This window comes from Sinohyriopsis cumingii, chromosome 19, assembly GCF_028554795.1.
Source record: "Sinohyriopsis cumingii isolate HCF-2022 chromosome 19, ASM2855479v2, whole genome shotgun sequence".
NCBI classification, from domain to species: Eukaryota; Metazoa; Mollusca; class Bivalvia; order Unionida; family Unionidae; genus Sinohyriopsis; species Sinohyriopsis cumingii.
The window spans coordinates 15,292,592-15,315,108 of NC_142979.1; the positions used below are offsets into that span (position 1 = coordinate 15,292,592).

The window sequence follows — 22,517 nt, forward strand, 5'->3', positions numbered from 1 at the left end:
TAGGTGTTTACTCCTCATGCATGCTGTTTACACGAGCTATCTCGTTCATCTCGTCATTCAGACGCTATTAACCATGCTCAGTGCATACACATGGCCATACCTTCCTTAAAAGTAAACTAAAGCCCGATAAATATTAAATGGCAGTAGTCTATGGACCAATCAACGACTTTACCAAACTTATGGAAAACCTCGTCTTAAGCATTACTTTCATTTATTGGAGGACACGAGAGCATCTTGTGCATTCGTTTAGGTTTATTATTCTTATACAAGGAGTACTTCCTTGTCAGGCTGTCTTTGCCAACTTGATTTCCTTCCGACTCATTAATAGCACAGACAGTCATGTTTTTTTTTCAATTACAAGCACGTGAATGAAAACAAAAAACTTTAATTTGGCTTGATTTTATGCAAGTGTGACAGTAACAACTTTTTTCATTGAATATTTCACTCGCGCTCTCTCTTTGAACTTTTATAAAGTATCACTTTTATTCTTGCTTAGACCTTAATTATAATCTCGTTCGAAGTCACGTGAGAGTCTCCTTGAACCAAAGGTTGATCATAGTATTGTAGATGCTAAATTTGGAGCTCAAATATTTAAAATTGAAACCAGTACCTTCAATAAATTTATATTTTATACGATCTCGTTCATCAAGACGGACTGCTCCGGTGGCCTAGTGGTTAGAGCGTCCGCCTCGGAAGCGGAAGGTCGTGGGTTCAATCCCCGTCCGAGTCATGCCAAAGACCTACAAAAATGGTACTAACAGCTGCCTCGCTTGGCGCTCAGCATTAAGAGGTTAGTGTTAGGACTGGTCGGTCTGGTGTCAGGATAATGTGACTGGGTGGGACATCATGCTACATGTCTGCGGCATGATGCCCAAGTGCTAGACATCACTATAAAATGCCACACTGCAGACATCTTAACAATATGACTGAAACATTGTTAAAGCTACGTTAAGAATCCAAATCACACACACACACACACACACACACACACACTCATTCAAGTACTGAATTTACCTGAAATCAGAATTCAAGAAAATCCTCGTCATTTTTACTATGACTTTCAGTTTTATTGAAAGATATGTTTGTGAAAGCTATGACACCTGCACTTTCATTGTCACGACGTTAACTCTGGTGTACATCAGGTGCGTCATTCAGTTGAAAGTAAATCAAGAACAAGTAAAATATAGAGTTTCTTAAATACATACCCTGGTACATACTCTAAATCAGGCATGTGCAACCTACGGTTCGCGCTTCGGAGAAAGTTGTACATGTTTGCTCTAAATATATAACCTTTTGCCTAGGCTGAATAATGTTACTGAACCTTTATTTGGATTAGCCTTGTTCCATGGCTCTGTTTGCACGTTTAAGTCGCATAGACGTCTTCAACTACACTAATTTAATTCTCCGATGGAAAGTATAAAAGAGTGGTGATCTTTTAACCAGGCGGTGAGCTCATGCATTTGTATGCATTAATTAATATGACATTCACTTAATTCTATCCTGGTCAAAGCAATTTAGACTAATTTGATAATTACCTTGAAGTAATAAACCCGATATTAATATATATGTCACCATATAGCAGTCCACATAGTCCTCGCAACCCTGTCGAATCTACGAGATGGTTACAGTAATAAATGTTTCTGAACAGTGATGTTCAGTTCATCCCTCGTCGTAAATCGGGTGATGGTCTGCAGAGTTTACGTTGGTGATGATTCATTCAGGTCACACCATTTCATCTATTTCTTTATAGTTTTCAACCATGTCTCTTTGGGCCGACCCCTCTTTCGTCTCACCTCCGGGGTTCAGCGGAGGGAAGTCCTGCACGGTTCATCCAGTGACATTCGGTATACATGCCTCCGCCATCTTCTTTTTTGCACAATCTGGATAAGGATGTTGATTCTGTCCTTGAGGAAGATCTTCATTATTGATCCTGTTTGGCGTAAAGATGCCAAGAATTGTTCTCGTATAGAGGAATTGGTCTCCATTGGAAGATTTAAAACGTATGTGCTATTCTTTTTCTTGATATTACCTTACAGCGATCAGAACCGTAAAGTAGCACACGGATGATATTGCTTTGACAAATCCTAAGAGTGGTCTTGAGTCCAAGCTGTCTGGACCTTTTATATCTATTTCAGCCTACCGAAGGTTTGATTTGCTTTACTAATTCTGGTTACTACTTCTTACGCTATCCAAGTCTCCGGACCAAATTATTGAATTGTACAATGTGTGGAATCGCCGACAAAAAAAAAACATAGAGAACAAATGAATGTTGCTGAAAATGTACGCTAGGATATTACAACTTCACATGTCCCTTGAAAGCACAATGTACATTGGGATATTAGAAGTTCAAGTGCCCCTTGAAAGAGCAATGTACGCTGAGATATCACGGCTCCAACTGTCCCTTGAAAGAACAATGTACGCTGAGATATGACGGCTCCAACTGTCCCTTGAAAGCGCAGCTAAGGAGAAATTAGGTGTTGAAGCGTGTGAAAAAGACCTGATGTGATAAATTGAAACTATACACGGATTCGAATACGTCATTTAGAAATGATTTAAAGGAGCACTACTTCGTAAAATGAAGAAAAAAAAATTCCAGGAAACGCAAAAGGAGTGTTGTCCTTGTATTAACACAACTTTCTGTTCCATAAAGTACATGTCAGACATTTGGACTTGCATAGATAATCTAAGTCAAACTGCCGGATTTGAAAATTAAAGATGACTACTTTTTAAAGTTTCTGTAATTAGCGCACAGGAATAATGTATACATATTCGAACAACTGCGGCTATTACTACTGTAGCACTTAATTCCATGTAAACAATGAGATTAGCGACGATGCAATTCTCAGAAGAAAGTCCACTGTATTGACGGGATTAGTTTGATCAAGAAGACGGAGAGAAAAAGAAAATAGATGATAGTACAAAAGAGACAATGGAGCTAGACGCTTCCAATCTATATATGAAAATGGTTTAAAGTAAGTTGATCTGAGATAACGAGGTACGTCACAAAATCATTATACAGACGCTGGATTATTAGTGTTCTAGTTCAAAGAACTGTTACTGTTACACCAGAAACTTTACTCAACATTTCTTTCCTGCGCATTGTATTACAATGTACGGACTGCAGATGCATTCTGCAGGGTATAATACTTCATGAATTTGTTTTAATTTATATTCCTTGTTCATTATCTTTTCCTCAGGTATCACATCACATGAAGGACCTTTAGAACCATTGCTTAAACAATTATTTAAACCAGCTTAGGAGAAGTCTGGCAGTAATTCTCGTATATTAGGATCCAACATCTTTTGACTCTTTCGACTCAATGTGAACTTAGCTTACACCGACACAATTGTAACTGTTATCGTGAAGGAGTCTATGCTATGTCTATTTTCACCTTGATCAGATCTATATTTTACCTACAGTGTTTAGCTTCTGTTTACTGAATAAATTTAAATTTTTGTATTTGTGTTCTTGGAAATAGGAAAGTGATGTTTTGTATAAATATTTGCATGTAAAACATTGTTGGTGTCCGGGACCATAATATAGATTACATAGATTACAATTTATTATCTTAAAATTGGCAGTATATATATATATATATATATATATATATATATATATATATATATATATATATATATATATATATATATAATTTCATTGTGCCCCCTTCCATCTCTAGTAGAGGCCTGCTGACTTTCATTGTGCCACCTGCCCCTCCGGAATAGAGGCGTATTGGTATTCTTTGTGATTGTGCCACCGCCCCTCCCTAATAGAATCCATATGGCTTTCATTGTGCCTCCTTCTTCTCCAGATTAAACGCCTGCTGGTTTTCAACGTGACCCTCCCCTCCTGAATAGAAGCCTGCTGGTCGATATCAGAGTATGGTCCTGCAGTTGTTTGAGTGTTGCTAAACCAAACTTCAGGTTTGAGACATGATTTCATTCATGAAATGAACGCCATGAATCTGAGTGAATGCGATTAAACTTTTATAAAGCGTGAACTGGTTTTCATGTATCAACATTTATGGCCTAAATAAATAAATGATCCTCCCTGTGCTGGTCATAAGAACTTAAAGCATATTTTCAGTTCTTGAAAACAACTACTAACTACTTTGAAAACCATATTATAACATCCTAACTTCTCTATCTATAGTTATTTTTTTATTTAGGTTTATTTCTCAGGAAGGGCTCCCAGCAGAGCCGTGAACTTTAGTGATTGCTTTCTCTTATAAGAGACTGACGGTCTCAGAGAATTTACGGGAGTACGTTGTACAGGTCTATATTTTCAATCTCTGTACATCATTAGTGTTTCAATCAGATAGCGTGCTGCTAAACCGTCGTAAAACTAGGTCACATTAGCCTCTTTTTCATGTACCGGTAAATCTACTGAAATAGGACTTCTAACTGCTTACAGCCTTAGAGCTTAACTGTTTCATTCATCGTAGGAAGTTTCTTGCTCACTTTCAAGAGACATACAAAACACTATAGAGAGTATATTATTGTCTTTTCAAAAAATCGCCGTTTCTAAAATTCAGACCTATGTTTGTTTATGTAAATTAAAGTTGCAGGCACCATATGAAAGGCTAATAACAGCATCATTGATATTTCTTTTCTTACATTTAGGGACCAGTGTGAACCAAGAATCTTTAAGCAGAGGAAATCCTATCATCGTGGAAAAATAAAAATCACACGAATATGAAATCTATGCAGGGAAATATAACGATTGATAACAACACGTTAGAAACAATGTAAAAATGAGGAATTCGGTATGAAACTATTAAAGTAAGAACTACAAGTTTCTAATTAGAACTTTTAATGCAAAACGTTTAATTAAACAAATTTTAGATCATATATCTTACACTATGCGATTCATGGATTCATACCAAAAAACATAGCAATCACTGCAGACTAAGTTCCGAGAGATTCTTTCTCACTCTCTCTCTCTCTCTCTCATATATATATATATATATATATATATATATATATATATATATATATATATATATATATATATATATATATATATATATATATATATATATATATATATCTTATGTTACGTGTTTAGGCTGGAATAAACAGTAACACAAGAAAGAGTGAAAACAACAAGCTTTGAAAAAATTTAACAAATAATTTATTTCCCTGGAAAAAAAACACTATAAAAATGAAAAAATAAGAACATACGGTTTTAAAAATCAAATCCAAAAATAATCCAAGAATAATCGAGGAATAAAATTTTAAAAGTCCTAATAATGAAATGTTCTAATGAATTCAAGTTCGAGTCCCGACGAAGAATCCAAGATGGAAGGCGATGACGTATACCGTATCCTGTACAGTGTTTTGTCTACAGTTCCTTGTAGAAACACAAGAAATAACACTCCGGTGTTGGAAATCCGAATAAATTTTTTAAGAAAATGTCTTTGTTCAAGAATTCTGTATGAGCACTAAAATATTTACAGACAAGCGAATTAATCTTTTAAGATCCAAATAATCTGGAAGAAAAATTAACATATAACTCGAAAACTGGCGACAACAGAAGAACGACTTGACAGCAAGTGTTTTAAGCCCCGGCTAACTAAATTGTCTAGAGACAACGATATAAAACCTGAATACTGCAAAAAACAGATGCCCAGGTGAGGGACACGTGATCACAATCACATGTGGATCATTACAGCCTCGATTTCACGATTATCATTCACACATTAAAACTCAATAAAAAAAAGGGCCAGGAACTAAGTCAAAAAAGAAACAGTGTTTCTAATATTAGGTATTTGTGAAAAGATTTAGGTCAAACTGAATTTTCTTGAAAATATCAAATTCCTAGTAAACAAAAGTACATTTCATGGACATGTAATGAAATATCAAATTCCTAGTAAACAAAAGTACATTTCATGGACATGTAATGAAATTTAAAAAAATAAAAAGATTTTAAAACTTACAATTAAATTAAATCAAATATACATAACAATATATATATATATATATATATATATATATATATATATATATATATATATATATATATATATATATATATATATATATAACACCAGTCTTTTACTACCATATATACATTACTTTAGCACTGGAAAAAAGGCATAACTTTGGGAGGGTTTTGTGATGATGCTAGAGCATGTCGTATCAAAAAGTACAATAATCAATCAAAACACGAAGACCATTTACGGTATTAATGTTTTGCATCACTTTTAGGATCAGTGTAAGAATCACGCGGTCACTACAGTCCCATTGCGGTCAGCTCCCGGTCCATCTGGCAAACTGCACACGGCCAGAGAAATGCTGTGACTAGACAGTCCATGCAGATTGTACCCTGAAAAGTATTATTGTACATTTCGAACACAAAATTTATAATGCTTGGCGCTATTGTATCTAGCTGTTGCCATGAATGAGGCTAATAATAAACCTTGTAGCAATGATTTATAAGAAATAAAAACAAATATCATTCTTTTAAATTGAACAAAACTTACGATACTTGTCAGCCACACTCATATTAGCTTTGGCAAAGAGACTAGAAGCTGACATCATCATTATTTTTCCATGATTTTAAAATCACCTTTTTCTTATAAGAATGAAAGGCAAACTTTAACAATTTGTGTCTTTATAACTTCCTCACGAAAGAAAATGTAATCTAGGTGGAGACCCACGAACTATGATGTTATTGAACATGACAAACAAAAATTAAGAACAAAAAAAAATAATCCCCCAAACAAAACAAAAAACTAAAAAAGGATAAAAAACCCAAACAAATAATAATCTAACTGGAAAGGTAAGTTGTTGTTGTTGTTATAGGGTTTAACGCCATTTTTCAGCACAAGGTAGGCTATACATGGCGGCCAGTAATAATGTTGGAGGAAGAACCCGGGAAAACCCCGGAAAAAACCACCGACCCACGAGAAGCTACCGGCAAGCTTTCTCACATATCCACACTGGCCGAGCCCGAGACTCGAACACAAGCAGACAGAGGTGAGATGGCAGTGATCCGTGACAGAGAGCGCTTTAGACCACTCGGGGCCCAGGAAAGGTAAGAATGACTTGTCAAAATGTCGCGAATCAGATCGTTTCTGTTCCTAGTCCAAGACGTTCATACCTCGTCATGCATCATCATGTATTGAAAAGCATTTGCAAGGCTGTTCAGCTCATTGATGGCACGTGATTTAACTGGAGTGTTTATATATATATATATATATATATATATATATATATATATATAACGGATTCATAGATTCATGATGTGAGGGTAACACAGGACGATATTAAATATATGCAAATTATATAGAAACAGTAAAAACTTGAAACTGTTCAACGGATTTTTGTTGCTCTTTTGTGTTTTAATTTAAATGTTTTGGTTTAATTGCATAGTCAAGCAATTTACATTCCTCCAAAAACAGTGTACAGCTCATGAATAGTTGATTAAGGTTGAAACTCACACGAATGTCCCCTAGGGTTCGAGTGCGAGTTCTCATGGCAATTAAGGCATCTGGGACGCAATAAGGCATGCACAAGCAGTCTCCCAAACGAGTGGACAAATTACATGTCATGCATGGTAGGCAGAAGCATGTCTTGCAAACTGAAAGTGTAATACAAACAACACAACGGTGAATTATTACTTAATCTATACCTATAACAACATTTACATCAAAAGAAATGATATGATAGTCGCATGAGAGAGAGAGAGAGAGAGAGAGAGAGAGAGAGAGAGAGAGAGAGAGAGAGAGAGAAAGAGAGAGAGAGAGAGTCAATCAGAGTACTCTGACATTTACATAGCTCAAGTACGTTACAGCAATTCTGCAATTTGTTTTATTTGATGTAATCTTGGTGACATAAAAAAACAAAAAAAAAAACAAAACAATAGCAATGGGGGAAGAAGAAAAGAGATATACAACAAATAATACATTTAATACATACATGCACACACACACACACACACACATATGGTTTATTTTTAAAAAATTAATTTTTATTGATAGCTGCAAATTTTACACAATATATTTAGTTAGATTTTGCCTACATGACCTGAGTCTGTTAAGAGTGAACAAATACATCGGATCTATAAACTGATGTTGACGTATGTGTTAACAATTATTTAAAATAATCGTATAAATAAGACTGAAATTTTTCATTGGCTGGTGGGATTTAGACGATTCTAGATAAATTCAGCGAGTTCCTATTGGTTGGGCTATGTCATATAAATAGGTATGTTTGAGGCAAAATAAGGCGTAAGGTCTGTCACGTGGGGTATATTGTGAAATATAGTAGCAGTAGCATGTATATTTTAGGAAAGAACTCTGCAATCGGATTCATCTCGATTCTTATTTCTTGTGTTCCTGTTGTAAGTCTGTAGGCGTGTTTTATGTTGTACTTAGACATTATTCGAGATGAACAACATTTATTTGGACGGTTCAGGGGATATAGAACGTGCTCATTATTTGGACAATAATACTATTTTGGAACTGTTTGCATTATTCGAAGGAGTTCTTGACGCCAACTTGAGAAGGTCACGATACTTGGCGGACCAGAACATTTCCACTTTTGACATTTATGCATAAATTGTCATTGCTTTAGGACTTTCATAGATCAGGATAATTCTGGATTCACGTCATAATAGTGCAAGTTCCTCTCACATTTTCATTTATGACTTTGATAAATTAAATTCTTTGTTAAGTTTTACAAACCTTGTTGGTTTTACTTCTTTCTTGTTATTTAGTTTATGACCATCGATTCGTAATAATATATAGCCAATGAAGCTAAAATTTAGCTTTCTGTTTGTACATCTATACCCTAATCCTTCTTTCTGTCTATCTGTCTAACACATGTCTGTCTATATGAATATCTAGTTGGACATTAGTCAATTGTCCAAACAATTGATTTGTTGGTGTCGGTGTATCTTTCTGTCCGTGACCTTAGACACATAAACTCTGCGTTGTTAATATTGTAACACCCTGAAACACAAGAACATCTCAATCGTATACATCAGTCATTAACTCACGAGAGCCGATATCCTCGAAGCAGCCACAGATCCCAGTCGTCCATTCTCTGCTTCCATTTCTGGTCCCGACCAGTAGCGTTGCTCCGGCGACCCCAGGCTGGTTGATGATAACTGTTGTATTTGTTTGGTTGGAGAATTGATTCATCTTTGGCTGTCAGCTACAAATGTCATCTCGGATTTATATCAGATTTTCATATCATTTTTAATTCCTACTGGGAGTGATGGTTATAGACCGTAAAAATAACAGCGATTGGATGTACACCTTTTTATGTGTATGTTCCCCAGACTACAATTGCTCTACATAATACAATAAATACTGTAAATGCAGTTATACGTCAAACACCTAAAATCCTAAATTGTATAGTTACATACTAATCATAGTTGTATGACTTTATTACATTCAGTGATGGAAATGGGAATCTTTGTCAGCTATCTAGATTATGTTAAGACAAAGTTAACAGCAAAGATAGATCTGTCTCTGATTTCCCAAGAATACCATTACTCTACGTAATACAAGAAATACTACGTAATACAAGAAATACTACATAATACAAGAAATACTAAATAATACAAGAAATACTACGTAATACAAGAAATACTACGTAATACAAGAAATACTACATAATACAAGAAATACTACATAATAAAAGAAATACTACGTAATGCAAGAAATACTACATAATACAAAAAATACTACGTAATACAAGAAATACTACGTAATACAAGAAATACTTCATCATACAAGAGATACTACGTAATACAAGAAATACAACTTAACAGCAAAAATAGGTCTGCCTCTGATTTAAAGGTAAACACGATGATCATTCATTGTACACTTTTTAAAATCAGATATGAAACCTCACAATCTGATATTCATAAAAATGAACAGAACTGAATTATTCTCCGTTTTAGACAGTAGCTTTAGCGTAATTGGGAATTGCGAAAGTCAGTAAGGAAAATTATCCTTAAATTTCATAAAGTGATCAACTGGAAAATTTCGTGGATTTTCTACCACAACTTCGATGCAGTAATGCAGCTGAAAAAGGGAGAAACCGCAGACCGCAGTCACACAAAAGAATACATTATATAAACAAGAACAATATCAAGTGTTTGTTGCTTTGTCATAAGGTTCAGGACCTATATTATAATTTAATTGATTAAATGTAGTTTAAGTAGTATACAGTGCATCTTTCTCTGGCCCCTTGCTGGGCCACTCTGTCTACTATGGTTTCTCTGCCCAGACATGATGTCATTGCAGCCAATATATGTTAATAAGCTAGTAACTAAATTTAGATATGTTGTCATTTTGAACCAATCAGATGACTGAGTTGAAACATTTGATCAAACATTGTGTCTGTAGGGCCTCAGTCATACTGTAACTGGGACACCTGTAGAGATGCATTCCTTTCTGTGTATATGCTGCATTTAATCTTTAACATTATCTGCGGAAAGAAACCACCTGCTTCCCCTCCTTCCACCATGTTGTTTATTTAGGACATTTATTGCATAACGTACCATTCCAGCCCTGTTCTGGGTGGCCTTTGTCAAATCAGCTAATGTTTATTATCATGGCAATCCTCAGGATCAGACTTATCGAGTTTCGGTTATCAGTGTCCCTATATACCTCGTATCAGCCCCTTGCGGCTTCACATGCAGGTTTCGGACATTCTTCACAACTCTCCAATATTCCCAAACCTCTCTTCCTGAGGTATTCCTATAGGAAAATTGCCAAGTTAGGCCATTGCCAAGTTTCATGCATTCATAACTTTGCTTTTGACCCCCAATTTGTGTCAGTACTCAAATGTACTCAACTATTATGCCCATATACTTCATACCCACTTCCTACGGTGCATGTATGGGGTATCGGTTGATGTTTGTTATCATGGCAATCCTCAGGATCAGATTTATCGAATTTCGGTTATCAGTGTCCCTATATACCTCATATCAGCCCCTTGTGGCTCCACATACAGGTATAGGACACTCTTCACAACCCTACAAACTCACTCAAGTATCTCTTCCTGAGGTATTCCTATAGAAACAATTCAGAACTCGGCTGGTGCAGTGTGCTGTGACGGGATTTGCCCCCATTATGCCAAAGATTATTCATATTTACAATAAAGTTTATATCGAACCTATGTATTGTGTGTTATTTAAACTTCTTATTTCACAGCAACCAAATTAAAGTGCTCTATACTGGTTTAATTATATTTATTGTAAATTATAAATTATAGCAAGAAATTGTATCATGATATAGAAATATCAAAATGCTTTCTTTACGTTAATAATTGTATCTGTTCTACATTTTTAAGGTTATCACTACGATTAATTTTGACTACGCCAAGGCATTATAACATAAACAAACATAAAATCACATAGCTTGACAATGACTTAGTATACATGTTTCTAAGTGTGCGTGTGTGTGTTTGTGTTTATGCGTGCGTGTGTGTGTGTGTGAATGTGTGTGTGTGTGTGTGTGTGTGTGTGTAAATATCTCATCCAGACGTTAAAAAACAAATCATGATGTGGAAACAGATTACAATTCTTGGGGGTATATTTTCAGAATGAAAATCATAACCAAATGTCAAAACACATAACAAAAGTTCATTTTTCTACTTTTTTCTTCTTTTTATTTTTTAATTTCTTCGTTACCGTTGGTTCTTCTTATGCGTCAGTAAATGGTCCGATAGTTAGTAGGAATCCAAGCCGGTGTTGATGAATGAGCCGTGAACAAGAACAATATTATGCAAGGAATCGATCCTCGCAGCCGGTCATTGTTGTATTACATTGATACAGTTGAGAGAGAGAGAGAGAGAGAGAGAGAGAGAGAGAGAGAGAGAGAGGAATAATATGCAAAAGCCCTAGTCAAGACCATTCATTCAAAAATATTTCTTAAAATAAGCCCCACTAACCCAAACATCAATACATATGTATCGGACTCGGGCTTATCCCTTACTCTTCATGTGCAAATACCAAACATTAACGTGAACGTGTTTACAAGGTTGACAACGTTGTGGAGTAATACTGGACTTTTTATGATGTCCTACAATGTCATTTTGCAATCGATGCGCACTATATTTGTGTCCTAAGGAACATATATAGCCATAATATTCACAAAACCACCATTATATTTGATATCCTTTTTAGAGAATTCACGTTCAAAACAAGTCAGTACATTATTATGTGACTTTTTGGCCTCTAATATGATGCGTACTGTTAAAAATGTCCACAGGTTTATCGTTATGGGTTTATTTGGCAACACTTTAAAATGCAATGTTAGGAACGTCAAAACGGAATCTTGCTGGAAACAAAACTACGTTCTCTATTCCTCTCTAAATTTCCTACTATCCTCATTTGAAACAAATGTACCATTCCAGTATTACCTTCAAGATCCATACAACTCTGGCAATATTATAACACAGAGAGTAAAAGAAAAGAGAAAAGACAGGATGAAAAAAAGAAAAAACACACGTACTAACGGGCAAGGAAAATACATTTTTAAACCCCAAACACAAACATGCACCTGACATAGACATTAAGTCTGTATTGAATCTCATGAGCTGGGGCATAGACAATTTCGGCTACCCCAATTTAGAGATTTTAATAAAATATTGCTGTGACGAAATTGTGTGTATTTAATGTTTATACTCGTGTTCCGTTACCGCGTACTTGTGGTTTATTTTCGTGTGCAGATATTTTAAAATACGGAGTTATGTTCACCACGTGCTGCAAGAGCAAAGTGCTTGAAGTGAGAAACGCGATAAACTTAAGCTCTCTTTCCTTGGTTTGCACCACAGTCAGAGTACTTATTGATCAAAGCTGATCAGAGTTGTATCAGGATGCTATCCACTTTACGGGTGTTTCCTGACCAACTAAACCCATATAAGTTAAAATACTTAACATCGGGCTTTGGCCAGCCAAACCAGGTATTGGTTGAGAAATACACACCAATAACATATCTGCGAGCAATCTTCAGCTGTAGTGGTATGGTTTGGATGGGGAGTCGTAACACTCTGAATTTTCGAGCAACCTGTGTGTTGGTATCAGTGATAGCATTGGCTCCGGACCCCACGAGTAATTCATGTTCCTTTGTATAGTCAATATTATATAATGTCCACAACGTCAAAGAAAATGGCAGGCAGGAGTTCCAAAGAGACAAAGGTGAATCTACCTGCTATCATTGTCAGGAAAAAATACATTGGTCTTTAGAGTGTCCAAAGAAAAAAGAGAACAAACAGGAGGAAGAACGTCCTTCAGAAACAGAAATATAAACACCAATACTCGTCAAGAAATTTGAGAAGGCCAGACAGTTAGAGGATATCTAAGAGGAAGACCCAAACCCAGGAAAGAAATTCAAGAGTAGTGACAAAGAGTGAAGGAAAGAACGAAATAAAGAAGCAATGGACTTTTGTGATGTTTATGAAATTTTCATTATGATTCTTTTGACATGCTGTAGTAAATTTAGAGTATGTGCACTTGGTTGTAGTGCCCCGTTTTAAGCAATTCTTAGATTTGTGTGATTACTTGTTTGATTATTGGAATTCGGCGCCAGGGAAATATTCCTGGCCCGAACTAATGAGCTAATTAATAAGAGCAAACGTCACGGAGTGACGTGTTAGTGTGTTTCCATGATGTCCTGGTTCACTAGTAGTGAATTCCGACCAAAACCGAATGAATGTCCCTGTCGTAAAATAGTACATATTAAAATCTAGTGGCATACATTGGTAGCGTGACTGCAAGGACGGTACTTACGGTATTAAACCGGTAAATTACACAAGGGCATAAATAAAAAGGGACTTGACAGACACCGTTTATGTTGCCATGTGGGCGAATATGGTGCAGTTACATCGGCGAAATGTGCCTGGAAAGCATCATTGACTGGCCTAAGGTGGCGGAGTTTAAATACATCCCATTGTTAGGGAGTACTCATATATGTTCTAAGGCGTGAACGGTTGGTGGTACGGAAACATAATGAAGCCAAAACACGCAGATGTACGGTTGATAGATATTTGGCAGTTTGGTTTATCTGTGGTCTTGCATTAAGTAGAGGAAAATTTAGGTATAGAATGGACACGTCGGGCTTTCTGATTTACAACTGAGGTTGTATGGAAGTCTTTGGAAAGTCAGGGTAAACTTATGACTTCTAGCGAGAATCGCGCCAGGGTTTGACAACCGCTCGGTCAAGTAAATACCCTTGTGCGTGTAACAATACAATGTATGAAAAAATCCTAAGTATCTCTCTGTCTTGTTATTAAAAAAAAAACGTACAGTAAGAATAAGATATTAAACACACTTTCAGATGAACACTAAGTAATCATAGTCAGGGATTTACTTGATTTGGCAATGAATGAGTAGCATCTCTTTTCTAACAGATATATGACCACTGGTAATTTTTTAACACTCCCAACTCAACCCCATAAATACAATTACCGACTTTATATTATCAACTTTAACTGTTCCTACAGCCAATTCCTATCCCTCCTACTGTCGCTGTTGCTGTTTTGGTAGTAGCAGTCAGTGCTGCTGCTGCTTCTGACATCTCAGTGGCGGTGAAAAAAGGTTTCTTTCTCTTGGGTTCAGCTAAAGAAGTCTGATACAATTGTCTTTCTGACGTAGTAAAACTAGAAATGGAATTCTTCCTTCTGTTTCATTTAGAAAGTATCCACCAGTGGTAAGTACTATAGTCGGAAGCAGAGACGATAGGAAATCAGCCAAACTAAATCGAGGACATCCTCTTCTGGAAGAAACATACCAGTTTGAGCCGCAGTAGTAGTCGCAGACATGGTGCTATCACTCCGAGTATACAGTGTATCCGTCTCAGGTGCACCCGAATACATGGTCTACATCGTTTCAGCCATAGGTATGGTACTCCAACTGTTTCGCAATTGTTAACCGTAAGAAAGCTGGTGCCCCTATATGTTAAAAGTGATGACACGCATCCGCTCTCTTCTGATTGGAGGAGAGACCCACACTCTGAATATATTTTGCGAAACGCGTTTTGATTGATGGAACAATCCACTTCGATCCAGTCCAAGGCTATATGTACAAATGCTTTCTCCTATGATGACAACTCTGTCAAGATGTGGACAAGCGTAGAGTCATCAACAGTCGTTTACCCCGAACTATCCCATGTATATAAAGGCATCGTGGGCCATGTCTGAAGAGATTATTGGTCTACAGGCCTGCCGTGGGACAAAGTTTGAGAAGAAGGCCAGCGAAAAGATGCCACTTGTTAGCCGACGGCCCTTATCATACTTGCCAAAAATGATTTTGTTTATTTGTGTTTGTGTATGTTTTTGTCTTTCTCCACAAAACTCCGAAACATGTCAAACCTCTTACCCCTTCTCTTGTGATAGTATGTACGAGAGCATATTGAGGTATGTCTATCAACACTTCCCATCCTTGTGTGATGGTATGTTTGTGTACATGTAAGTATAAAGTGTGTGTATGAACAAAGACTCCCACTCTTTTCGTTGGGTTTGTCTTGGATTGTAATCAGAATAATGGCGTTGATTAGTGTAGGGATATGTGCTGGATCGTAATGAAAAAAAGGTTAATGGATATTGTATGTGGTGTCCTTGACTGGAATCAAAACGTGGCTAATGGAGAGTAGGATTGTGTGCTGGATTGTGAACGTGTGTCTTGGATTGTAATCGATAGGTAGGCTCTTGATTGTAAAGGGTGTGCATAATAGTAATCATTAGTTGGCGCTTTACTGTAGGAGTGTCTGTTCGATTGTGATCAAAAGGTGTGCGCTGGATTGTAGCTAAAAGTAGGCGCTGGATTGTAGAGGAAAGTGTTGGATTGTAATAAAAAAAGTGGGCACTGGATAATATAGGTGTGTGCTGGATAATAATCAATAGGCAGTTTGCTGGATTGTAAAGGTGTGTGCTGGATTCGAGTACAAATTTTAACATTAGCATTCCCATTTGTTCCCATAAACTTTTCAACCCATCGTCCCTATAAATCTTTGGCCCCATGAAAACTTTTGTCTCCATAAACACTTTGTCACCATAATACCACAACCCATTATATACTTATGGACAATTTTAACATGGCGATTTCCCGTTCTCCACATGCCGTTATTTCCATGTAAACCTATGGGTTAATGTTAATACCCGTACGTTCCCCAAAAGCATAACATAACTACTCATGTATATTCACTTTGTACTGATTTATGTAACTTAAGTGACATAAATTTATACATAGTTCCAACGCTCGGAGGTACACACCGTGACCAAGGTAGTTATTACTGGTTATAGTTATTTTGTAACCTGTTACCCAAAGGAAAAAAAAAAATCATGCCATTTACGCATTATTAAAGACATGAGCATTTTTGCGAAAGTTGGAGACAAACTACATACAATGTTTTACTAGAGTTTTAATGGTAAAATTTAAATAAAAAATCTTCCGCATACCTCTGTTGAAATATTATCCACGCTTGAGTTACTAAATCTGATTAAGGACATTAACAATGAATGAGTTAATTTTGGACCTGGTGGGCAACATCCAGCGAAATCTGAGCTGCAATTTTATATCCGGTTCACTATCATATCATTCTGGTAATCGGAGCACCTCACAATTTTACAGCGGCAGCCGGATACCGATCTAATTTCAAGCCTGCCTAATAATTTTTTGCCGGTCTCCTCAGAAAACTGAATATAGGCATGCTTCGCAATTGCACACATAACCACAGGATTTGAATTTGGTGTGATTTTGATTTTTTAACGTAGCTTTAACACTTTTTCAGTCATGTCGCTACTATGTCTGCAGTGTGGCAGTTATAGTGATGTCTAGCACCGGGGCATTATGCTGCAGACATGTAACATGATCTTACATCTGTCACATTATCCTGACACCGACCAGTCCTAACACTAACCTCTTATTGCCTATGGATCCTTCATCACTTAATATTTCGTGGCAATAATACAATACACACCAGGGGTAGTACTGTAAACACAAGAAAAGCTAGGAAAATAATTTAGTTGTATGCATTAAAGTGAAGAAAAAGAAATGTTATGTATATCTTTATTTTTTTTAACTCCTGGTACATGATTTTGTTTGAGTAATATTTCATTCACGGCCGTAAACTACACAGAACAACTTGAGTTAAATTTTGCCTACGTGACGCGAGTCTGTTAAGAGCGTACAAAGTACATAGGATCTATAAATAGATGTTTGCAGATGTGTTGACAATTGCTAATAATAATAATATAACTTAATGGCGTCTTTGAATTAATTTCTCACTGGCTGATGGGCTTTAGACGATTCAATAAAAATTCATTAATTTCCCAATATTTGAACTAGGTCACATGAATAAGCACATTCGGGGCAAAATGAGTAGTAAGATCCGTCACGTGGGTAATATTGTGACATAGTCACAATTGAGGCGTATATAAGGAGTGAACCACATACATTAAAAATAACATGGCATTTAAAGTGTTGGTATAAAGCAAATTGACATAATACCTTTGGTATATCAAATTGTGATCCGCCCATGGCACAATAATACGAATATATAAACATTCTTTCACCTGCAGTCCTAAAGATCATTTATGAATTTATACTCATTCATTAATCATAAATGACATCTAAAAATAACGATGAAAAGTATTAATAGTCCCTGTTTTCTAAATGAAATTAAAATGGTACACAATTTCATCGCAATCCTTTTTTTTCTTCCATTCCCCTCTCCCCTCTCGTGCGTAAGGGACAAAATAAGCAAAAATCTGGACTGAGAGCGAGAAACATTGCGCTGGACGAAAACATTAAAACTGAACTTGTACCAAGTAACCCACAGTAATCTGGTTCGTCGTAACCGTATGTTTACGCTTTCCTTGGGATCTATCTACAGTGTTCATAATATCAATGATACATAGTTGCAATACCAGTCGAAACTATGCTTATATGTTAAATTTGTAACTTACAAGGCACACATACTGTAGCGTGTTTAATGCTTTGTAGTTGTTGTTTCTTAAACCTATTATATGTTCTAAAAATCGATTATTAATTATTAAATATAAAAATGTCCAAATGGTCCCCCGCCGCCCTCTCTCTCTCTGGATTATCGTTGTATAGTCTTTATAAATGTCAATTAAAGGGGACCAACATGCAAAACTGAAATTGGCGCAAACTTCATATATAATTTGCTATATGTATAAGGTTCATTTTTGAAAATTTGTACCTTTCATTCTTACTCGTTACGAAGAAATTTATGAAAAACCGATAATCTATCCCGATCCGTCTTGAATAGAACAACGCGTTTCCCTCCCACTGTAAAAATAGCGGGTGTGACGTCATTTGAGACACTGTAACCACTGGCATTGTTGATAATGAATTATGGAGAACTCGCCCTGAGAAAACTTATCCCAGGTGTTAGGAGAAGTCGCCCCATGGTGGTCGGAGAAGTCGCCCCACCGTGCCTGGAGAAGTCGCCCCACGGATCATATATAGTAATTCTGAGATGTCGCCACGTGGATGTTAAGGCTTTATTTATTGTTGTTTTTCTTCAAGTGCATATTTGAACTGCTCAACGTACTTGGGACATGAGAAGATCATCTTTAAAAACAAATTTAAATGTCACATTTAAATCCTGGACTAAACTGAATAACATTTCACATGGTCCGAATCAGCTTGAAAGTTTGAAAATAATCAGTCAAATATTTGGGCAGAATCAGTCAGCGATTTGTACCGAATCAGCCTGGTCCGAGTTTGAGAGTAATTACCACATTAATGAATAGTATCAATCACAAAAGTTAACAGTGACATTTGTTTCAAAAACTGTATCGTGGTGTTCCGGTGTGTGTAGTTATAAGAAATCTAAAAAGTTTATATGAACACACAGACTTTCAATTATAAGTGATTTATTTTTCTATTATCGACATTATACAAACAAGATGAATGCAGAATGGGAAGGAGGGGTTTATTATACGAGTGGAAACATACAAAATCAAACGTGCATAATAAATTGTTGTTGGAAACAATGTATGAAAAGGCGTAAACATTTCTTTAATGTTATTTAATTTGGTAGATAATTTCTTACTTTTCAAAGATGGAGAAAAATAAAAGAGTAAAATAACTGAGGATTGTTCCAGAATTGCTATTATTCACGCAATTTAGAGCTGCGCATTGGACCATCTTGTTTCTAATTGACACTTCGCTGGACAAATTAAATACAACTCTTATACGTTAATCGTCTCAAATGACGTCACATCCTGTTTGTAAGTAAGGGAGCTAACAAATTCGGGGCAGGTTCTTTCCGTTTGATCTCGGAATGCAGGACACTATTTTATATGAAATGTTTGCGCAAATACAATAGATGCAAAGAAAAAATAGTCGGGATAGATTATATACACAAACTACTAAATATCCTTCTGTTTACAATAAAATTGTGCAGGTCGGGGTTTTTTGTCCCCATTAAAGCAGGATAATGACTTATATGTACTTTAAATATATTAAACTATTTTAATTACCTCTTGTTGGTTTATCATTTCTCTTAGTTTCTACTCCACGCTAATTTCCATACGCCAGTACGTGAATGCCTGACAGTTAAGGTTCAGTGTATAATCTAACCATGTTTGTAGTACAATACTTTCTTCATAAAAAACACATTTCATGTTTAAATCATGAGTGTGACTTATATTGATTTAATAAATGTGAATAAAAATAGAAACTCAAAAAGTAAACAATCAACTTATCAATTTGCAAATGTGGTTGTGAACAACAAGAAAAATCGTAGAACTACATTTTGTAGTGGACACACTCGCAGGAATGTGAGGAGTTCATTCACTCTGTCAATACACAGTTGCCCGGAGCATATCATAACTCCATTCAAAGTGCGAATATGTGTATTTGTACATGATATAAATAAAATATATGTATAGTATGTGCGCTGTATCAATGATATACCACTCGTTGTGTACATTTTTCATTAAAAGGAAACTCGGCAAGCCTCGTTTTCTTTTAATGAAAAATGTATACATCTCGTGGTATATCATTTATACAGCGTACATTATATATATATATATATATATATATATATATATATATATATATATATATATATATATATATATATATATATATAGTATTTGATTTATTACTGTATCATCTCCTGGTAAAAAGGTCAAAAGAGGCACGCGACATGCCATAATCATTATGATGATCGTGATCGCTTATTACCTTCATTATATATGACGTTCGGTTGCTGTCTTATTTTCATACAGTTTCTGGTTTTAGAATAATTAGTTTATTTTGGTGTTTTTGTTGCCTGTTTGTCAGTTTAATAGCCAATTTTCTTGTTCAACTAATCCAAAAAGGTCAAATAAAGCTTTTATCTTTAATACCAGTCCATCGACAGCAATAGAGACCAGCTAGCCTTCGATTAATCAGAGGTATCAAGCACACCGTCAGAAAGCAAGCGAAATATAATATCGCAAAAAGTGGCGGACAGGATGAAAAGCTAGGTTCGGTAGGATCTAATCCATCTTAGCTTTAACAATTTTCAAGTCATATCGCTACGATGTCTGCACTGTGACAGTTTAAAGTGATGTCTAGCATTGGGGCATCATGCCGTAGACATTTAGCATGATGTCTCACCCAGTCACATTATCCTGACACCAGTCCGAACACCAGTCTCTTAATGCTGAGCGCCTAGCGAGGCGGCTGTTAGTACCATTTTTAGAAGTCCTTGGTATAACTCGGCCGGCGTTCCAACCCACGACCTCCCGCATCTGGGGCGGACGCTTTAACCACTAGGCCACCGGAGCGGTCTGATATTTGATATTTCGTGTTCAGATCGATGTCGTGTAATTAGATCCCCAACATTAACCATCACATGTCGCGAAGAAAGTTCAAGTTAAAGCTTTTAAGTGTGTAGGAAAATAAAAAAGAAAAGGAAAACAAGGCCCAGCCAGTTTTCATTTTGATACTGAATGGTGTGTTGAAATTATAACTTGAGAAAGAGAGAGAGAGAGAGACTTTCGTGGTTCACCTAAACATTTCTTCAAACGGCCAGTTTTAGCAGTTCATTAAGCTCAGGTGTTTCGTTAAGAGGGCTCTTGTTTTGATGTCAAATAGCGACGGTTTCTAAAAGAACCACGAAATTAACAATCTCATAACGTAACACTGTCATTACGGTTCCGTTTGACACAATATACAGTATCTCATTAATCCTAGATTTTTTGTTCTTTTTTACATTAACTCTTTGTCATTTTGCAAGATACATATTAAATCATTCAGACTGCATCTTAACAAAAGCTCTTTATCTCTTTATTTGATCCGGACAAATCCGGATGTATTATTTAGCATCTTGAAGCTTACTGAAGAAATGGGGTGACATTTAGAATTATTGTGAAAATATACATATTTTCTGGTGATCTCTCTCTCTCTCTCTCTCGTGAGCGCCTTGTTGCAAATATAAAACGATTTCACACTTACCTGTTGAGCAGAAGGAATTGAACAGAAACTAAACACGTTAACTGTCGCCCTGAGAATACTCTTTACCGCGGAGCAAGTTTCTTATGAAAGGCGTACAAGAACATGCGCGGTGACTGTCGGCTCTCATGCAAATCGTTCGGTTACGTCTCTGCAACATAATATTGTTAAATAAACTAGATCTAGATAAGTCCAGTATAAAATCAGGCCTGATAATGTTTCCCGTGTATTGGAATCTTTCCTAATACAAATTTTGCAGTTTGGTGCAACCTCAGGAATTAATTCATGTGCTTTGAGAAAATGGACCCGAACGTCATACAACACATTCTATACATTCTGATTACCGTAACGCATTTTATGTCTTCTTAATTACCGTAACACATTTTTATGAATTCTTAATTAGAGCAACGCATTTCATGCATTCTCATTACCCTAACGCATTTTATGCATTTTTAATTACCGTAACGCATTTTATGAATTCTTAATTACAGTAAAGCATTTCATGCACTCTTAATTACCCTAACGCATTTTATGCATTCTTAATTACCGTAACGCATTTTATGCATTCATGCATTCTTAATTACCGTAACGTATTTTATGCATTCTTCATTTCCGTAACGCATTTTATGAATTCTTAATTACAGTAACGCATTTTGTGCACTCATAATTACCGTAACGCATTTTATGCATTCTTGATCACCGTATCGCATTTTATGCATTCATGCATTCTTAATTAGACTTAAGCATGTTATTTATGATTGGGACATACATATTAGTATGAGAGAGAGAGAGAGAGAGAGAGAGAGAGAGAGAGTGTGTGTGTGTGTGATTTGGATTTAAGAAAGGGACAAATAGGAAAGACAAATGGCAGGATGACACATACAAAAACCTTTATGATGGCATTATGTCGGTTCACGTTAGTCTAAATTAAGGAAGATTATGTTTTGTAGGCTTTGCTATATCAGGTTGCTTATATATATATATATATATATATATATATATATATATATATATATATATATATATATATATATATATATATATATATATATATATATATATATATATATATATATAATTG

At 35.9% G+C, this 22,517-nt stretch overlaps 1 protein-coding gene and 1 non-coding gene across 2 annotated transcripts; one reads left to right on the forward strand and one right to left on the reverse strand.

Moving 5' to 3' along the window:
• Positions 1 to 653: 653 nt before the first annotated feature.
• Trnap-cgg (transfer RNA proline (anticodon CGG)) lies at positions 654 to 730 on the forward strand. The gene has a single exon. It is a non-coding gene; the product is annotated as a tRNA-Pro (tRNA).
• Positions 731 to 4,796: 4,066 nt separating this feature from the next.
• On the reverse strand, positions 4,797 to 21,595 carry LOC149775172 (placenta-specific gene 8 protein-like). Its single transcript, XM_089943177.1, has 4 exons — positions 21,440 to 21,595; positions 9,005 to 9,162; positions 7,446 to 7,585; positions 4,797 to 6,328 (listed from the first exon to the last, which is right to left on the reverse strand). Exons 2-4 carry the CDS (start codon positions 9,147 to 9,149, stop codon positions 6,236 to 6,238), a joined length of 378 nt encoding a protein of 125 aa, XP_089799303.1. The 5' UTR covers positions 9,150 to 9,162; positions 21,440 to 21,595; the 3' UTR covers positions 4,797 to 6,235.
• Between the last annotated feature and the right edge of the window lie 922 nt (positions 21,596 to 22,517).

Coding starts and splice junctions, on each gene's coding strand:
- LOC149775172 (XM_089943177.1), bottom strand. CDS start 9,149: ATGAATCAATTCTCCAACCAAACAAATACAACAGTTATCATCAACCAG. Junction 7,586..9,004: donor CTTCGAGGATATCGGCTCTC/GTGAGTTAATGA, acceptor TTACACTTTCAG/TTTGCAAGACATGCTTCTGC. Junction 6,329..7,445: donor GAACCCTAGGGGACATTCGT/GTGAGTTTCAAC, acceptor AATACTTTTCAG/GGTACAATCTGCATGGACTG.